At 35.5% G+C, this 19,920-nt stretch overlaps 1 protein-coding gene across 1 annotated transcript in view; it reads right to left on the bottom strand.

Moving 5' to 3' along the window:
* LOC149800369 (phospholipid scramblase 1-like) overlaps window positions 1-19,345 on the bottom strand; it is a 57,719-nt gene extending 38,374 nt beyond the window's left edge. Inside the window, exons 1-3 of the mRNA XM_089960019.1 lie at window positions 19,210-19,345; window positions 9,226-9,358; window positions 2,229-2,360 (exon numbers count right to left, since the gene is read on the bottom strand). Of these exons, the coding sequence (XP_089816145.1) occupies window positions 2,229-2,360; window positions 9,226-9,322 (229 nt within the window). The 5' untranslated portion in view covers window positions 9,323-9,358; window positions 19,210-19,345. The remainder of the gene's footprint in view (window positions 1-2,228; window positions 2,361-9,225; window positions 9,359-19,209) is intronic.
* Window positions 19,346-19,920: the final 575 nt, after the last annotated feature.

Raw genomic sequence — 19,920 nt, 5'->3', positions numbered from 1 at the left:
GCAAGGGCACCATGACTCCAAATTGCATCATTACCATTAATTTGGATAACTCAACTGTATCATTGGCAAGGGCACCATGATTCCAAATTGCATCATTACCATTAATTTGGATAACTCAACTGTATCATTGGCAAGAGCACCATGATTCCAAATTGCATCAGTATCATTAATTTGGATAACTCAACTGTATCATTGGCAAGGGCACCATGACTCCAAACTGCATCAGTACCATTAATTTGGATAACTCAACTGTATCATTGGCAAGAGCACCATGATTCCAAATTGCATCATTACCATTAATTTGGATAACTCAACTGTATCATTGGCAAGGGCACCATGATTCCAAATTGCATCATTACCATTAATTTGGATAACTCAACTGTATCATTGGCAAGAGCACCATGATTCCAAACTGCATCAGTATCATTAATTTGGATAACTCAACTGTATCATTGGCAAGATCACCATGATTCCAAATTGCATCAGTACCATTAATTTGGATAACTCAACTGTATCATTGGCAAGGGCACCATGATTCCAAACTGCATCAGTACCATTAATTTGGATAACTCAACTGTATCATTGGCAAGGGTACCATGATTCCAAATTGCATCAGTACCATTAATTTGGATAACTCAACTGTATCATTGGCAAGGGCACCATGATTCTAAATTGCATCATTACCATTAATTTGGATAACTCAACTGTATCACTGGCAAGGACACCATGATTCCAAATTGCATCATTACCATTAATTTGGATAACACAACTGTATCATTGGCAAGGGCACCATGATTCCAAATTGCATCATTACCATTAATTTGGACAACTCAACTGTATCATTGGCAAGGGCACCATGATTCCAAATTGCATCATTACCATTAATTTGGATAACTCAACTGTATCATTGGCAAGAGCACCATGATTCCAAATTGCATCAGTATCATTAATTTGGATAACTCAACTGTATCATTGGCAAGGGCACCATGATTCCAAATTGCATCATTACCATTAATTTGGATAACTCAACTGTATCATTGGCAAGAACACCATGATTCCAAATTGCATCAGTATCATTAATTTGGATAACTCAACTGTATCATTGGCAAGAGCACCATGATTCCAAATTGCATCAGTACCATTAATTTGGATAACTCAACTGTATCATTGGCAAGGGCACCATGATTCCAAACTGCATCAGTACCATTAATTTGGATAACTCAACTGTATCATTGGCAAGGGCACCATGATTCCAAATTGCATCAGTACCATTAATTTGGATAACTCAACTGTATCATTGGCAAGGGCACCATGATTCTAAATTGCATCATTACCATTAATTTGGATAACTCAACTGTATCACTGGCAAGGACACCATGATTCCAAATTGCATCATTACCATTAATTTGGATAACTCAACTGTATCATTGGCAAGGGCACCATGATTCCAAATTGCATCATTACCATTGCCCTTTCACTTTAATACGACCATGTTTGGCTTGAAAAATACCTTACAAAAGCCTCTGCAGAATCCATATATGTCTGAGAGTGGGGTTCGGGTTGTGTGATTTGGATTTTTAATGTAGCTTTAATAATTTCAGTCATATCACTATGATGTCTGCAGTGTGGCAGTTTATAGTGATGTCAATCACTGGGTTTTCATGCAGCAGACATGTAGCATGATGTCCCACCCACTCACATTATACTGACACCAGGTCGACCAGTCCTAACACTAAACTCTTAATGCTGAGCACCAAGCGAGACAGCTGCTAGTACCATTTTTATAAGTCTTTGGTATGACTTGGCTGGGGTTCAAACCTGCAACCTTCAGCAACCTGTATTATAAACTTTCCATGGAAACATTCAGACATTAAAAGTCCACATAAATGATATATGGTACATTCATCTTCTGCTACATCATGGTAAAAATTTTAAAAGATTCTTGCAAGATTCTGTGACAAATGCAAACAGAAATCTGTGATGGAATTCCACTAGACTGTAAGGATATCCAACAGGCTTAGTGGCCATCCAATACACTTAATCCCTTGCCCCATAGTCTAAAATCCCCGATTTGAGCAGCAATTCAAAATTCGCAAATGCATGTACTATATACATCATATAATGGGATACAATACCATACTGGCCTTACAAAATTCTGATTTTGATGTGCAGTGTATTAAGGTACCACTGTACAAATACGAACACAAGTACAAATATTGTATGCATACCTTCAAAACCCTCAACTTTTTGTTTAACCATAAGCTGGTCCACTTGGCAGAGATACTCCAGTCCTGGTGGGCAATTACTTTGAATCTGTTGGTGGGCACCCATCCACCCTCCACCTGGTGCAGGGGAGCCTCCTAGAATATGAATATGCCAACATGAACAGGAATTCTCTTTGCATTATATGAATTTGTACAAAGTTCTCTTAGCATTGTATGAATTTGCATAAAGTTCTCTTGACATTATATGAATCTGTACAAAGTTCTCTTGACATTATATGAATTTGTACAAAGTTCTCTTGACATTATATGAATTTGTACAAAGTTCTCTTGGCATTATATGAATTTGGATAAAGTTCTCTTGACATTATATGAATTTGTACAAAGTTCTCTTGACATTATATGAATTTGTACAAAGTTCTCTAGGCATTATAAGAATTTGTACAAAGTTCTCTTGACATTATATGAATTTGTACAATGTTCTCTTGACACTATATATATATTTGTACAAAGTTCTCTTGGCATTATATGAATTTGTACAAAGTTCTCTTGGCATTAACAAGAATATCTTCCTCCTGCTAAATCATAACATACTAAGGAACTTTTGAAAATAAATTTTGTTTGTGCAAACTTCTGTTTAGTATACACTCCTATTCATTCATTCGTTAATCAATTAATTCAATAATAATAATAATAATAATAATGATAATAATAATAATAATAATTATTATTATTATTATTATTATTTTTCTCTCCAAAAAAGGTCTTCTGCTAACTAACCAGTACATACCAAAACAAATAAAATACTTCAGTTGTTTTCAATTTAACATAATGAATTTTTGCAAATAGAGAAATAAACGCTAAAGACACATATACATTATTACATATAAACTTAAATTGCTATAATATTATTTTTTCTACTGGTCACAAAGTTCAAACTTCTACAGACTTCTTACTAAATTCAGAAAGGAAAAGAAATTTATCTCTGAAATTCAGAAAAGAAAACAAACTACTTATTGAAACTCAGAAAGGAAACCTGACTTATCTTTGAAACTCAGAAAGGAAAACAGACTTCTTACTAAAACTCAGGAAGTAAAACAAACTACCTATTGAAACACTGAAAGGAAAACACACTTTTTATTGAAACTAAGTAAGGAAAATTTCCAAATTTCAGCACAATGAAAGCAGTATTTTGTAAGTCTTTGTAGCTTAAAGTCACTTAATTACGGCCAGAGGTGCATATTTTTTCTTAAATTTTAGCATGGTCTGTGTGACCAACACCAACATAATGCCCTACATTAATATGTAATAAAATGTAATTACACACAGCAGGCCCCCCAGCAGGGATTTACAAATTTAATCCGTTACGGATCACTGCCATCTCACCTCTGTCTGCGTGAGTTCGAGTCCAGCCTCGGCTAACATTGGTACGTGAGAAAGCCTGCCAGTAGCTTCTCGTGGGTCGGTGGTTCTTCCCTGGGTTTTCCAGGGTTCTTCCTCCACCAATTATACTGGCCGCCATGTATAGCCTATCTTGTGCTGAAAATGGCGTTAAACCCTACAACAACAACAACAACAACAAATTTAATAAAAATTTAACCTGCCCTTGGGAAATCTAATATGGCCCTAAAGATAATATTCCAACATGAGTAAAAAAAATAAGATGAAATAAAATTTGGGATATTGTAAAGAAACTCCCTTTTTTGCCTGCATAAGATATTTATTACACACACCCCACCACCATGATAGGGTTTTTGGTCTCACACAGCTGTCGAGTTCAACTCTTTGGTAATTACAAACAGAGATTGTAACTTTGATAGTATTTGCTAAATATAACTTTTGTGGATTCACACCAGAGAAATGAACCTTGAATAAAACAGGGTACCAGGCAAAGACTGACAAATTATGTGAGAGTACATGTATCATGTCCTTTATAAACAAGACATTTTGTCGACTCTATAAAAGTTTTGTCTGCATGATTAAATTGTAGTACAATTAATAAAATAGGAGTAAGTCATTACAAAAGTTTAACATGTCATCACATAAATGGAAAATTCTTACTTTATAAGAAAAAGTACAAATTATATGAGTCAAATAAACGATATCGTAACATATAAAACTATCTGGCAGCACAGGGGAAAATGGAGTAAATAGAAAGATAATGATTCTGAATGCCAAGATTTAAATGACTAAGTTTTTTCAAGGTTGTGTTGTAGACAACATGATACTAAAAAATCTTGATATATATTTCATGCTTATGAATTAAGAACTATTAATGTATGTTGGCTTGAAACAAGTATATTCCTCAGACAATAGGAAGCTTTTGATAATTAATGTTACTTTGAAATGAAGATATTAAATATTTTGAAGGTACATGTAGTTTACCTACTTCATAATCATATATATATATATATATATACATGTATATATATATATATATATACACATACACACACACACACACACACACACACATATATATATATATATATATATATATATATATACTTCAAACAAAAATATAGATTCCCTCTGGAAATGCAACCCCTCTTATAAGGCCACTTCCCAGTGCAGAAGGGATGGTAGTATACAGTAAGTGGGGAACTACTGTACTTCAACAAGGAAAGAAAGACTGTTTGTAATTTTTAATGATTTATTTATATTCACAACTGAAGGATTTGTGAACTCTTGTTTAATCCATGAATTAACAATTATTATCTAGTCACTCTGAAATCACTGACTTTGACTACAGATGGAAATGACATAAAATACAATGTAGATGACAAAAATTGTGGCAAATTATGTAACAGAAGTATTTAGCAGAACACAATCCGAATACAGTTTTTGGACTTGCCCACAGGCAGGTACCTTGGAAACCTGAGCTTGCCCAAGCCGAATTTGAGCTTGTCCCAGAGTCAGGCCAGTGGAGTTTATAAACCCTTGCTCTCTAGTCATATCTGGGATCAAATGTGACACAACACCCTACATCAATATGTAACATGACGTAACTACTCATAACAGGCCCCCTCCTCATTTGTGGAACCAACTCCAACACACTCTCCTATATTAATATGTAAAATGACTTAACTACTCATAACAGGCCCACTCCTCATTTGTGTGACCAACTCCAACACACTCCTCTACATTACTATGTAAATTGACTTAACTACTCATAACAGGCCCCCTCCTCATTTGTGTGACCAACTCCAACACACTCCTCTACATTACTATGTAACACAATGTGACTACTTGCACTAGGTCATGTAATCATCATGCAAATCTCTCTGACCTACATTATGTAACATGATGATACTACTCACACCAGACTGTGCAGTAATGATGCCTTATATTATCATGTAACATGATGTAACTACTGACACCAGGTCATGTTAGACCAGCTTAGACCAACTTTGACGTAAGGCACACACTGATGCCAGGACCCACGCTCATGATCTTAGACCAACTCTGACACACTGCCATACATTAATATACAACATGATGTAACTACGGACACCAGGACCCATGGTCATGATGTCAGACCAACTCTGACACACTGACATACATTAATATACAACATGATGTAACTACTAACACCAGGACCCATGGTCATGATGTTAGACCAACTCTGACACACTGACATACATTAATATACAACATGATGTAACTACTGACACCAGGACCCATGGTCATGATGTTAGACCAACTCTGACACACTGCCATACATTAATATACAACATGATGTAACTACTAACACCAGGTCCCATGGTAATGATGTTAGACCAACTCTGACACACTGCCATACATTAATATACAACATGATGTAACTACTGACACCAGGACCCATGGTCATGATGTTAGACCAACTCTGACACACTGCCATACATTAATATACAACATGATGTAACTACTAACACCAGGACCCATGGTCATGATGTTAGACCAACTCTGACACACTGACATACATTAATATACAACATGATGTAACTACTGACACCAGGACCCATGGTCATGATGTTAGACCAACTCTGACAAATTTCCCTACATTAATATGTAACATAATGTAACTACTCACAGGAGGCAAACATGCCAACCCCCCAACCTCCCGGCATAAGTGTAATTATGGCTATTATAAGTGGCAAAAAAGCATAATTTGGGCGTAAAAAGTGTAATCAATACATTACAGGCCAGAATTAAAATTTACAGCAAGTATGTATAAGATACATTGTTACGACTAACCTGGTTCTGCAGCTGGTCAAAATTCTTGTCACAAAGGGCAGAATCCATATTGATTAGAATCAGAATACAAACACAAAATTTACTGAAAAATTATTTATATCCAGCACTCACTCGAACTAGTCTACATGTGTAACTTTTGCTGAATGATCGTGACCTGGAATACTGTAATTATCATAGTCAGGTGCTCAGAGTGCTGTAATACATTATTCTCATATTCTTCTTTTTAAGTTTGAAAGGAATGTTTTTTCTGATCTGATTTGTTTTGAGGTTTGAAAAGATCCATCTGCTCTAACATTTTCCATCATACAACATCCACAACTCACACTGTAAAGCATTTCACCTAACATCTGGCACCAATTTTAAAGTATTCTGGTTCATTAACTAACTAGCTTATCAATTAAATGAATCTGTGAGTTAAAGTTCAAATTTAAAGAAACCCGTCTGTTTTCTTGGAAATGGGTCATATACAGTTGCTATAAATAGCAAATAAGGAAAGTGCTCTTATGCTGTTCATACACAGCAGTCCCCTTTTTAAGAATATTCTCAACTGTATATGAGTGAAATTAAAAGATGATAATAAGAATGACAAAAACAATGTTTTATTGCTTTATTTTAATTTTATTTTTTACTGTACGAAAAAAGCATAATCTATCAACAATCTAGCAAAAGACATAATTTGGTTGGAAAAAAACATGATGATTATGCCAAAAGCATAATGGTTGGCATGTATGAGGAGGCTAAATGTTGAATACAAAACCTGAACTCAAAAAATTCAAAAGAAATACTTTGAGTCTTTCGCTATTCAAGAATATGTTCTGTGTTGTGCAGTATGCTACAATGCAGCAGGGGGAAATAATGCACAGTTCCAACAATGTTAATCAAAAAAAAAAAAAAAACATGAGTACATTATAAGTAGATTTACTTTGAATAAGATAACACCAAAATTAGTTTTGTCTTTCGAGCCTAACTCAGAGCAAAGTTATTGAAGATGTACTGATGTAAAAATACCCTGGAACAATGCTGATGTGCTAACAGTCTTGATGTGTCACAATGATATAATCCATAATGTCCTTGAATGAATTCACAATAAATCCAAAATAGTTATTTAGACCAGAAAGTACTAATGAACCTTTATAATTCTGATGAATAATTCAAATAAATAAATCCTCTAAAATTAAAACTGAATGCAAAATATTTAAATTTCAGCAAACACTGAGATTTTTGTTTACAGACTGATTCATGACTACAGAATCTGGCCCTCTCACTAGCTAAAGTAAAGTTCCCTCTAATGATAATACTGTCAATGGAGTTTACTGCCCTATAATTAAATCATCTCATACTGAAATACAGTACATTAAATATATACTTTTACAACTAAAAAAAATAAAAAGATGTGTTATGACTCTATGGTCATAAAGTTAGTGACTGAAAAGAGCAAAAACCAAGCAAAATTCAACAAATACTTTATTTCCCAAGAATAAAAAGTGAAAATTTAAAAAGTACTTACAGTATCGTGAATTAAATCCCTAATAGTCCTAAAAGTTCTATCATGTCCAAATTTATAGAGTACTCTGAATGAATTCCAGCGGTGTTCTGAACTGAATTCCAACACCTTGAAAGTACTGATGTAAAAATACCCTGGAACAGTGCTGATGTGCTAACAGTCTTGATGTGTCACAATGATATAATCCATAATGTCCTTGAATGAATTCACAATAAATCCAAAATAGTTATTTAGACCAGAAAGTACTAATGAACCTTTATAATTCTGATGAATAATTCAAATAAATAAATCCTCTAAAATTAAAACTGAATGCAAATAAAACTGATTCATCTGAAGACTGATGTTAAGACAGGAATGAAGAATTTCTATTTACTTCACCCATACATATAAAAACTAGGACACAATCACCATGATGTAGGTCATTTTCCAATAAAATTCAAATCCATAACATTTTAAGTTGTAAACAAGTTCAGGTCTCTTAATAAAAATTTATTAAAGAACATGTTGTTGTTGTAGGGTTTAATGACATTTTTCAGCACAGGATAGGCTATACATGGCAGCCAGTATAAATGGTGGAGGAAGAATCCGGGAAAACCCCAGAAAGAACCACGGACCCATGAGAAGCTACCAGCAAGCTTTCCCACATACCCACACTGGCCAAGCCAAGACTCGAACCCACGCAGACAGAGGTGAGATGGCAATGATCCATAACAATGAGCGCTTTAGACCACTCAGCCACTCAAGACCCAATTAAAGAACATGTAAAACTGCAGGTACACAAGGAATTCCCAAGGGGAATACCAATGTCCTGAATTCAAACCCAAGTATACATGTTTACCAACAAATAACAATAATCTTAGTATATAATCTACAATCATAGACAAATATTAGCTATGTACATGTAAGATGTTGTTTATAAACAAAAGTAATCCCAACAATACCCTCAATTACCTGACATGGACTGTATGGCTACTGGCAGATATAACAATCAATATACATGTATGAGGCATGGCCTGCATGGCTACTGGCTGTAATAAATGTCAATATACATATACCTGGCATGGGCTGCATGGCTATTGGCTGATATAAATGTCAATATACATGTACCTGGCATGGGCTGCATGGCTATTGGCTGATATAAATGTCAATATACATGTAACTGGCATGGGCTGCATGGCTATTGGCTGACATAAATGTCAATATACATGTAACTGGCATGAGCTGCATGGCTATTGGCTGATATACATATCAATATACATGTACCTGGTATGGGCTGCATGGCTATTGGCTGACCAGCAGCAGCAATGCCGTCATGTGGCATCGGTGGAGCTGAAGGCTGTGCTTGTTTAGGATATGACATTTTACTTTGTTCTCTAAGATGCTGACGTCAAATGCTCTGAAACAAAAAATAAATAAAACCATTAAGTTTCATCTTATATGGTTTCTCCATTATATGGATTGTTTAGAATTGTACTCCTGTTGATGGCAATGTACATGTAACTTGATTTCCATAATGGATGCTTTCAGACATTAAAGTATATCTTTATTCCTCAATAACTGTCAAACCTGAAAACTGTTTAGTACTAAATAGCTAAGGGGAGTTAACCCACTGCAACAGCCTACAAAGGAAGTATATGCTGCCGAATGGGTACAAAATATTTACTTTTGTTAGTTACAATTTAATTTTCTGGACAATGTTTTATTATTAAATAAATGACTGGTTTGGTTTGGTTTGGTTTGTTGTTTTATAGCACAGCAACACCAGTAGGTTAATTAGTGCCATGGCACTGGAGTAAACTGTGCCTCCATGGTGAACATGACATCACAGCCGACCTGATGACAGTATGATTCTACCTGATGACAGTATGATTCAAGCCCACAACCTTTTCAGTCATGATGCATGTTCAGCATATTAACTGTGATGTTATGTCACTAATACACTGCGTAGTGCAGAAATAAGACAATTGATATTTGAGATCTTATCTGGCCTGAGCAAGTGAACAAATTTACAAATTTTTGGGAGTGAAGTAGTGCAGAAACTCATGTCATCTTTACAATGGAGGCATCCTTTGTTATGAGATTGATGACCTGTGGGTGTTTATTATGGATGGATCTCTGATTGTACAAGGAAATTAATACATTTTTGGTTTATTTGAGACTTGAGATGCTCATGACACAATGGCTTTCTAAATATACTACTTGGTGAGCTGTTATATTTCTACTCAGAAGTTAAAATATTTGCCTGTTTGTTTTAGTGCTGGCCATGCTTTAAGGTATAGCAGCATCAGTTTAATGAACTTGAAAGCCCCTTATGCCTGGATGCTTTCTATGCCAGGAAGCCCCTTATGCCTGGATGCTTTCTATGCCAGGAAGCTATCTATGCCTGGATGTTTTCTATGCCAGGAAGCCCCTTATGCCTGGATGCTTTCTATGTCAGGAAGCCCCTTATGCCTGGATGCTTTCTATGCCAGGAAGCTCCCTATGCCTGGATGTTTTCTATGCCAGGAAGCCCCTTATGCCTGGATGTTTTCTATGCCAGGAAGCCCATTATGCCTGGATGCTTTCTATGCCAGGAAGCCCCTTATGCCTGGATGTTTTATATGCCAGGAATCTCCCTATGCCTGGATGTTTGCTATGCCAGGATACCCCTTATGCCTGGATGTTTTCTATGCCAGGAAGCCCCTTATGCCTGGATGTTTTCTATGCCAGGAAGCCCCTTATGCCTGGATGTTTTCTATGCCAGGAAGCCCCTTATGCCTGGATGTTTTCTATGCCAGGAAGCCCATTATGCCTGGATGCTTTCTATGCCAGGAAGCCCCTCATGCCTGGATGCATTCTATGCCAGGAAGCCCCATATGCCTGGATGTTTTCTATGCCAGGAAGCTCCTTATGTCTGGATGTTTTCTATGCCAGGAAGCCCCTTATGCCTGGATGCATGCCAGGAAGCTCCTTATGTCTGGATGCTTTATATGCCAGGAAGCCCCTTATGCCTGAATGCTTTCTATGCCAGGAAGCCCCTTATGCCTGGATGCTTTCTAAGCCAGGAAGCCCCTTATGCCTGGATGCATTCTATGCCAGGAAGCCCCATATGCCTGGATGCATGCCAGGAAGCTCCTTATGTCCAGATGAGTTCTATCAAATTTGTACATATTCAGTTAAGCAGCTTTTGAGAAGATGTCATTTAAAGGTTTTTCTTTAATTATTCATCAAGCCAATATGTTATGGTGAATCAACATTAGTTGAAGAAAGGAGCACATCTTTCTGTATTTAGTGATGAAACCAATATTTTATGGTGAATTAGCATCAGTTGAAGAAAGAACCACATCTTTCTGTATTTAGTGATGACACCAATATTGTATCGTGAATTAGCATTAGTTGAAGGAAGGACCTCATCTTTCTGTATTTACCCGTTGTTGTTGTTGTGGGGTTTAACGCCATTTTTCAGCACACGATAGGCTATACATGGCGGCCAGTATTAATGGTGGAGGAAGAAACCGGGAAAACCCCGGAAAGAACCACCAACCCACAAGAAGATACTGGCAAGCTTTCTCACATACCTACATTGGCCAAATCCAAGACTCAGATCTATGCAGACAGAGGTGATATGGCAGTGATCCATAACAAAGAGCACTTTAGACGACTCGGGGGCCCCCTGTATTTAGTAATGACACCAATATGTCATGTTGAATTAGCATTAGTTCAAGAAAGGAACTAATCTTTCTATATTTAGTGGTGACACCAATATTCTATGGTGAATTAGCATCAGTTGAAGAAAGGACCACACCACAGGATAATTTCTGTCAAGTTTGGTAAACTTTTATTTAGTGGCTTGGAAAAAGAAGCAATAATCATTTTCAGCAATGGTGGCATCATTTCTACACACCTGAAATGCCATCATACCAGGATTCTATCTCTAAAATTTTATAAAATTCTGAACTGCAGTTTGTGAGAAGTTGTTTGTGAAAGATGCGCTTTTCAAGTGTGACTTTGACACCAACAGTTCTTTTTACCAAGTACAGTATGTTACATTTTATATTGAAAAATCATACAATCCAGTACCGAAAACCCATGGATATGTTTTATATTGAAAACCCATTGTTATCCTTGATATTGAAAACCTATGGTTGTGTTTTATAATGAAAACCCATGGTTATGTTTTATAATGAAAACCCATGGTTATGTTTTAATACTGAAAACCCATTGTTATCTTTTATCCTGAAAACCCATAGTTGTTTTAATACTGAAAACCAATGGAGATGTTTTATACTGAAAACCCATGGTTATGTTTTATACTAAAAAACTTTGGTTATGGTTTATACTGAAAACATATAGATATGTTTAATATTGAAAACCCATGGTTATGTTTAATACTGAAAACCCATGGTTATGTTTTATACTGAAAACATATGGCTATGTTTGATATTGAAAACCTATGGTTATGCTTGATATTGAAAACCCATGGTTATGTTTTATACTGAAAACCTATGGATATGTTTTATAGTGAAAACCAATGGTTATGTTTTATACTGAAACCCCATGGTTATGTTTTATACTGAAACTCCATGGTTATATTTTAATACTGAAAACCCATGGATATGTTTTGTACTGAAAATCCATGGTTATGTTTTATGTTGAAAATCCATAGTAATGTTTTATACTGAAAACCTATGGTTATGTTTTATATTGAAAACATATGGATATGTTTGATATTGAAAACCTATGTTTATGTTTGATATTGAAAACCCATGGTTATGTTTTATACTGAAAGCATATGGATATGTTATATACTTGAAAACCCATGGTTATGTTTTACACCGAAAACACATCATTATGTTTTATACTGAAAATATATGCAAACAACAGTCTACAACATTTGGGCTATTACACACATCAATAATGTGCAAGACCTAGGCTATATGATTACATATGTTTATGTGAAAAACCTAACTATATAATTACACGTATCAGTAATGTGTAAGACAGGCTATAGCATTACACACATCAGTAATGTGTAAGATGGGATATATCATTACACACATCAGTAATGTGTAAGATGGGCTATAGCATTACAGACATCAGTAATATGTAAGACAGACTATATCATTACAATCATCAATAATGTGTAGACAGGCTATATCATTACACGTATTAGTAATGTGTAAGACAGGCTATATCATTACACGTATCAGTAATGTGTAAGACAGGCTATAGCATTACACACATCAGTGATATGTAAGACAGACTATATCATTACAATCATCAATAATGTATAAGACAGGCTATATCATTACACACATCATTGATGTATAAGACAGACTATATCATTACAATCATCAATAATGTGTAAGACAGGCTATATCATTACACACATCATTAATGTGTAAGACAGGCTATATCATTACACACATCAGTAATATGTAAGGCTATATCATTACACACATCAGTAATATGTAAGACAGGCTAAATTATTACACTAGTCTGTAATGTGCACAACCTAGGCAATATCATAACATACATCAGTAATGTGCATAACCAAAGCAATATCATAATACACATCAATAATTATTACATGGAAAGACACAATTCAACCAGTATAACAGTATCCATGACACTACCCATGTTATGCTAAGGTCTGTTTTATACCAAGAATCATGCTATACCAAAAACCATGTTCTACCAAGGACAATGTTATACAAAGTACATATATATTATTAATTTCACAAACAGCTTTACAGTAAGGAACCACTTGTATGGTATACTTCTAAAGCTGCATCTTTTACCTGTAAAACATTTACAAAACGTTATAATGACAATCATTACAAACTGATCAATTTACCTGTAATTCCGTGATGACTAACTATACATATGTGTGTCAATGAGGACTAACTATATAATAATGTGTATCAATGAGGACTAACTACACATATGTGTATCAACTGTGTATCAATGAGAACTAGCTATACATATGTGCATCAGTGAAAACTATATATATATATATATATATAGATAGATAGATAGATAGATAGATACAGTGGAGCCTCGTTAATCCGGACATATTCGTTCCCAGCGAATATGTCCGGATTAACGAGTTTTCCGGATAATTGAATCATGCACATTTTTTATTTTATGATATCATCACACCGTATTTATGTACATGTATATGCTAGCTTTAAATGTAATGTACTGTATATTCAATAATGGCTGAAATAAATTAATGAATACATCTATTAATTTGTGTTTATTTCACATTATTATAACATGTGCTTGTACGTACATATACAGTAAATAGAAGTTTAGACAATTAACACATCGAACACATCACACTATGTTCATGTACGTGTATGTACTGTACATACATTTATTATGTCAATTTCCTGAAGAAGTCTGTAACCTTTGTTTGCCTGGATTCTTTGAAGCCCTATACTGTCCACAGCCTAAAAATGTCAACTGTATTTGCACAGCAAACAATAAACTGTGATTGTTACATACAATTGGTAAACAACAAAGAGGCTTAATGACACTTTTAATTTATTTACCATATGTTATGTCAAAAAGCATGGACGATTTGATCCCAGTGTGCTTATTTAATTATTAACACCCCCGTCGGTGACTAGCTAAAACAGACACTGTTTATACAATCGCTGGTTACAATATGGTCACGATACTTAGTTATTGATAGTGGCCATAGATTCTCAAGGGCTTCACTACTGTGTTTTATGTATTATTCTTCTGATTGTATTTTCACATACGGTTTTTCGAATTTTCTTATTTTTGGACAGATTATTTCCGAATTATCGAGACAAGTTTTAATGTAATTTTACACTTTGGTACCCGATTCTGATTTCCAGATCCGGAACGCGGATTTCTTGATTAACGGAGGAAATTAACGTTTAGGAATTCTGTTCCCGTTGAATTATGTCCGGATAGCAAGGTTTCCGGATAAACAGAGTCCAGATTAACGAGGCTCCACTGTATGTGTGTATATATATATATATATATATATATATATATATATATATATATATATATATATATATATGTATATATATATATATATATATATGTGTGTGTGTGTGTGTGTGTGTATCAATGAGGACTAGCTATACATATGTGTATCAATGACGACTGGCTATGCATATGTGCATCAATGAGGACTTGCTATACATGTGTATCAATGAGGACTAGCTATACATATGTGTATCAATGAGGACTAACTATACATATGTGTATCAATGAGTACTAGCTATACATGTGTATCAATGAGGACTAACTATACATATGTGTATAAATGAGGCCTAACTATATATATGTGTATCAATGAGGACTAACTATACATATGTGTATCAAGGAGGACTAGCTATACATATCTGTATAAATGAGGACTAACTATACATATGTGTATCAATGAGGACTAGCTATATGTATGTGTATCAATGAGGACTAGCTATACATATGCGACAAAAAGTTGTTGAATAATTTGGACTACTGCAATACTGAGGCAATGGGTAAGCAGACAAATCTGCAGTGAAACCAGATTTTCAAAATTAATTGTACAGGAACAATCATGGATTTTCAATTTCATTTTACCCCTGTGCATTCTCAGCAATGATTATATAACTTCTTGATGATACAACAAAACTGTCCTCAATTCAACATGCGTTTCAGATGCCTGTTCTATTATATTATGATTTAGTCCCTACATTAATTTGTTACCCTATGACATTTCTCAAAAAAATACTCAGCATTTCATTCATTTATATAAAATATCTAACAGGTCTATCACATGGAGTTTCCAACACACATTTCATTGGATGATTTAAAATTTATAACCTTTCTATCACCAAGGAGTCCCTAACACCGACATCTTTTTCGTGTTTTAAACCAAACAAGTTTTCAGTGTAAACAAGCTTACTGTCATTTCTCAAGTTCCTTGAAAAGCGAATTTTCCGTGAACAGGTGAGGTCCTAGGACTATGCATACATGGAAAGTAAATACAGTATTGTCTGCATCAAGATATGCAAAGTCTAGTTTTTCTTGAAATGAAATAAACAAACTAAAAAGCGGTGTAACTTTTATGTAACAGTCAAAGTTCTAGACGTTTGCAGAATTACTCATAATTCACTGAGAAGGATGAACTATTCACTCCTGTTGTCTAAAAAATAGACTTACCTATACAAATATGGCCATAGTGTTTGCCAAGAAATTCCCATTTGGTTTGAAAAGCAAACAAGATGACAGTGTTAGGGACTGCCAGGCAACAATTGGATTAAAAATGATAAATTAATGCATGAAAGTACACTCAGTTTAAGGCATTTTATTTATTTATGAGACTTTTCATTTTTAAAATCTGCAGAAGATCATGCTATAGACAAAATCCATAATGTGATAATTCCCCGATTATCAGTGCACAGGTCTTCATCTTGTATTATTCCCTTTTATAATCACAGTACTGACCGGGCTGGTGGCTTAGTGGTTAGAGCATCTGCTCGGATGCGGGAAGTAGTGGGTTCGAACCCCGACCATGTCATACCAGAGACTTATAAAAATGGTACTAACAGCTGCCTCGCTAGGCACTCAGCTTTAAGAGGTTAGTGTTAGGACTGGTTGGCCTGGTGTCAGGATAATGTGTCTGGGTGGGACATGATGCTACATGTCTGCGGCCTGATGTCCCAGTGCTAGACATCACTTTAAACTGCCACACTGCAGATATCATAGCAATATGACTGAAAAATTGTTAAAGATATATTAAAAATCCAAAACATACACACACATGCACATACACACACACAATAACAGTGTTACATACAGGGTCTCATGGGCAAGGGACACTATGTTCTTCTCTTTCCAAATCTGGTGGACATGCAACATTTTACTGGGACAAATGAAATTAATAGCACATAATGCACTAATAGTGCTATAAAATGAAATAATCTTGTATGCTTCAATAGTTTTGCCATTCAAACTTTGTGGTCTGCAGTACTGTAATATTATATTTTCCTTTAATGCTTAAATTGATGTAATATATGTTTTACTGTTTGTTCATAATGTGTTTCAGTTTAACCTCAAATGAGCTACGCCATGAAATTTCCTTTCTGGACCTTGTTGTGATTTAAATTCAGGGTAAACTTAGTTACCAGAAGTTATGATAAATACCTATGTTTTCTGAATTAACAAATCATTGATCAAATGCTTTGTCATTAATGCAATCTCAAAATAAACTGACTCGAATCTTCTTCACTGTAGGGATGGCTTGAGTCTCAAATTTACAGTTGACTAAACGGCTGTCAAACACTTTACATTGCCACTTGGCTGACTGCCACAAACTTTCATTTGCAGATACACTGTTTCAGAATAGAAATTCATTGCTATCTTATAGGGTCTATTGTTATCACATTTTGCTACTTTGATCATTGCTAATGTCGAGAGAGACATGGTTGGACAGCCACTAGACTTTGGTCATTGCTAATGTCGTGAGAGACATGGTTGGACAGTCACTAGACTGTGGTCATTGCTAATGTCGAGAGAGACATGGTTTGACAGCCACTAGACTTTGGTCATTACTAATGCTGAGAGAGACATGGTTGGACAGCCACTAGACTTTGGTCATTGCTAATGTCAAGAGACATGGTTGGACAGCCACTAATGATAAGTTGCAGACATATTTTTTTTTCTTTTTCTCCTGACTTAAATAGGAAAACATAGGATGGCACATTGCGGTCCATGAGCCTGATGTCTATGTGCAACACTGATGACAGAAATGAATCTGAGTGCCTCTGCCTCATGGTCCCTACCTGATTCATGCTGTAAAACTGTGCCTCATGGTCCCTACCTGATTCATGCTGTAAAACTGTGCCTCATGGTCCCTACCTGATTCATTACATAAAACTGTGCCTCATGGTCCCTACCTGATTCATGCTGTAAAACTGTGGCTCAAAGTCCCTACCTGATTCATGCTGTAAAACTGTGGCTCATAGTCCCTATCTGATCATGATGTAAAATTGTGCCTCATGGTCCCTACCTGATTCATTCCATAAAACTGTGCCTCATGGTCTCTACCTGATTCATTCCATAAAACTGTGCCTCATGGTCCCTACCTGATTCATTCCATAAAACTGTGCCTCATGGTCTCTACCTGATTCATTCCATAAAACTGTGCCTCATGGTCTCTACCTGATTCATTCCATAAAACTGTGCCTCATGGTCCCTACCTGATTCATTCCATAAAACTGTGCCTCATGGTCCCTACCTGATTCATTCCATAAAACTGTGCCTTATGGTCCCTACCTGATTCATTCCATAAAACTGTGCCTCATGGTCCCTACCTGATTCATGCCGTAAAACTGCCTCAAAAGCGTAAGACTAAGAATGGATGCACCCACAGGGGTTCGTTACAAAGAAAATTAGGAGCATCCATCAATGAATCAAGGGATGGGGGATCTAACGTGTAACAATACTATTACACATACACACCCACAACAGGGGCTCGTTACAAAGAAAATTTGGAGTATCCGTCCTTGAATCAAGGGATGGGGGTTCTAACCTGTAACAATGTGTTATATTGTTACAGGTTAGAACCCCCATTCCTTGATTCGAGGACGAATACTCAAAATTTTCTTTGTAACGAGCCCCTGTGCACACACACCATCCCTTAATTCATTGACGGATACTCCTAATTTTATTTGTAACGAACCAATGTGGATGCACCAGACTCAAGTTAATTAACAAATTCTTGATTTGTATTAAAAGTATTTTTTTAATTCTCCTGGAAAATTAAAGCAAATTTCCATGAATGTTGTAATATAAATATATTTGTTGTATTCAAAACTCTATCAAAAGAAATGATGCTAATCAAGTCCCATGATTCTCAATATGGACCCAGCTCAATTGATAATGTTTATTAGGGAGGGGCACAGGGGCTTGTTACAAAGAAAATTTGGAGTATCCGTCCTTGAATCAAGGAATGGGGGTTCAAACCTGTAACAATAGTGTTATATTGTTACAGGTTAGAACCCCCATCCCTTGATCCAAGCACGAATACTCCAAATTTTCTTTGTAACGAGCCCCTGTGGGGAGAGGCACCATTCATCTAGTAAATCAAAAAATGAAGCCTAGGAGGTATCTAAACTGTATGCAGTAATGAACTCGGTCTTTTCGAGGAACGTGTGTAAAAGCTGAGAAAACATGTGAAAAGAAACGTTAATTCGCTGGTTAATTCGCAGTTTAAATATAATTAATTAAATGACTTACTTAAGCTAAGCTTTCGTCTCAAACTAGGTCAATTGTATTTACGATGGGCAACAGATTGGAATAACTCCAATCCGAGGTTGTTACGGCCTTTCTCGAGATATTGTTAAACCATGAGCGAGATATCGACACCTTAGCATCAGCTTTTTGCACAGGCACTTGATTCTGTGGAAACTAATGTGTACACTCACCATATATAGTGAGTATACGCATTAGTTTCCACAGAATCAAGTGCCTGTGCCTTTTTGTGAGTGTGATGGACCTGGAGAATTATTATGTTTTGCATTGACATATATAATGAAAATAAAACCGCAAATAAATATTTTACTCGAAGTTATTTTTAAAGACCATTTCTAAAGGCAAGAGTGCATAAATATAAACACGCTGAAGTTGTTGCACTGTAAGAGAGGGTCTATGTATTTACAGCAAACCACCATAAACCACCGCAAACCACCACAAACCTACCGCAAACCACCTTTAAAATGCATTATAATGCAAATTTATTTGTTAAAATATGTTGTAAGTAAACAAAATGTGAAACTTACCATATAATACGTTAAAAAATTTGAAATGAGATTGTTAATTTTACACCGAGTCCGATTTACAGCTGTATACTGTTGTCACGATATGTGCATTTCCTTTCCTTTTTTTAAATATTTTTTATAATCATTAAAACATCCATTTCTTTCATTAGATAATTGAAATAAGTCACTT

Source organism: Sinohyriopsis cumingii, chromosome 5, assembly GCF_028554795.1.
Source record: "Sinohyriopsis cumingii isolate HCF-2022 chromosome 5, ASM2855479v2, whole genome shotgun sequence".
Taxonomy (NCBI): domain Eukaryota; kingdom Metazoa; phylum Mollusca; class Bivalvia; order Unionida; family Unionidae; genus Sinohyriopsis; species Sinohyriopsis cumingii.
The sequence above is the reverse complement of the archived record's forward strand: the minus strand, read 5'-3'. Positions and strand labels throughout refer to the sequence as shown.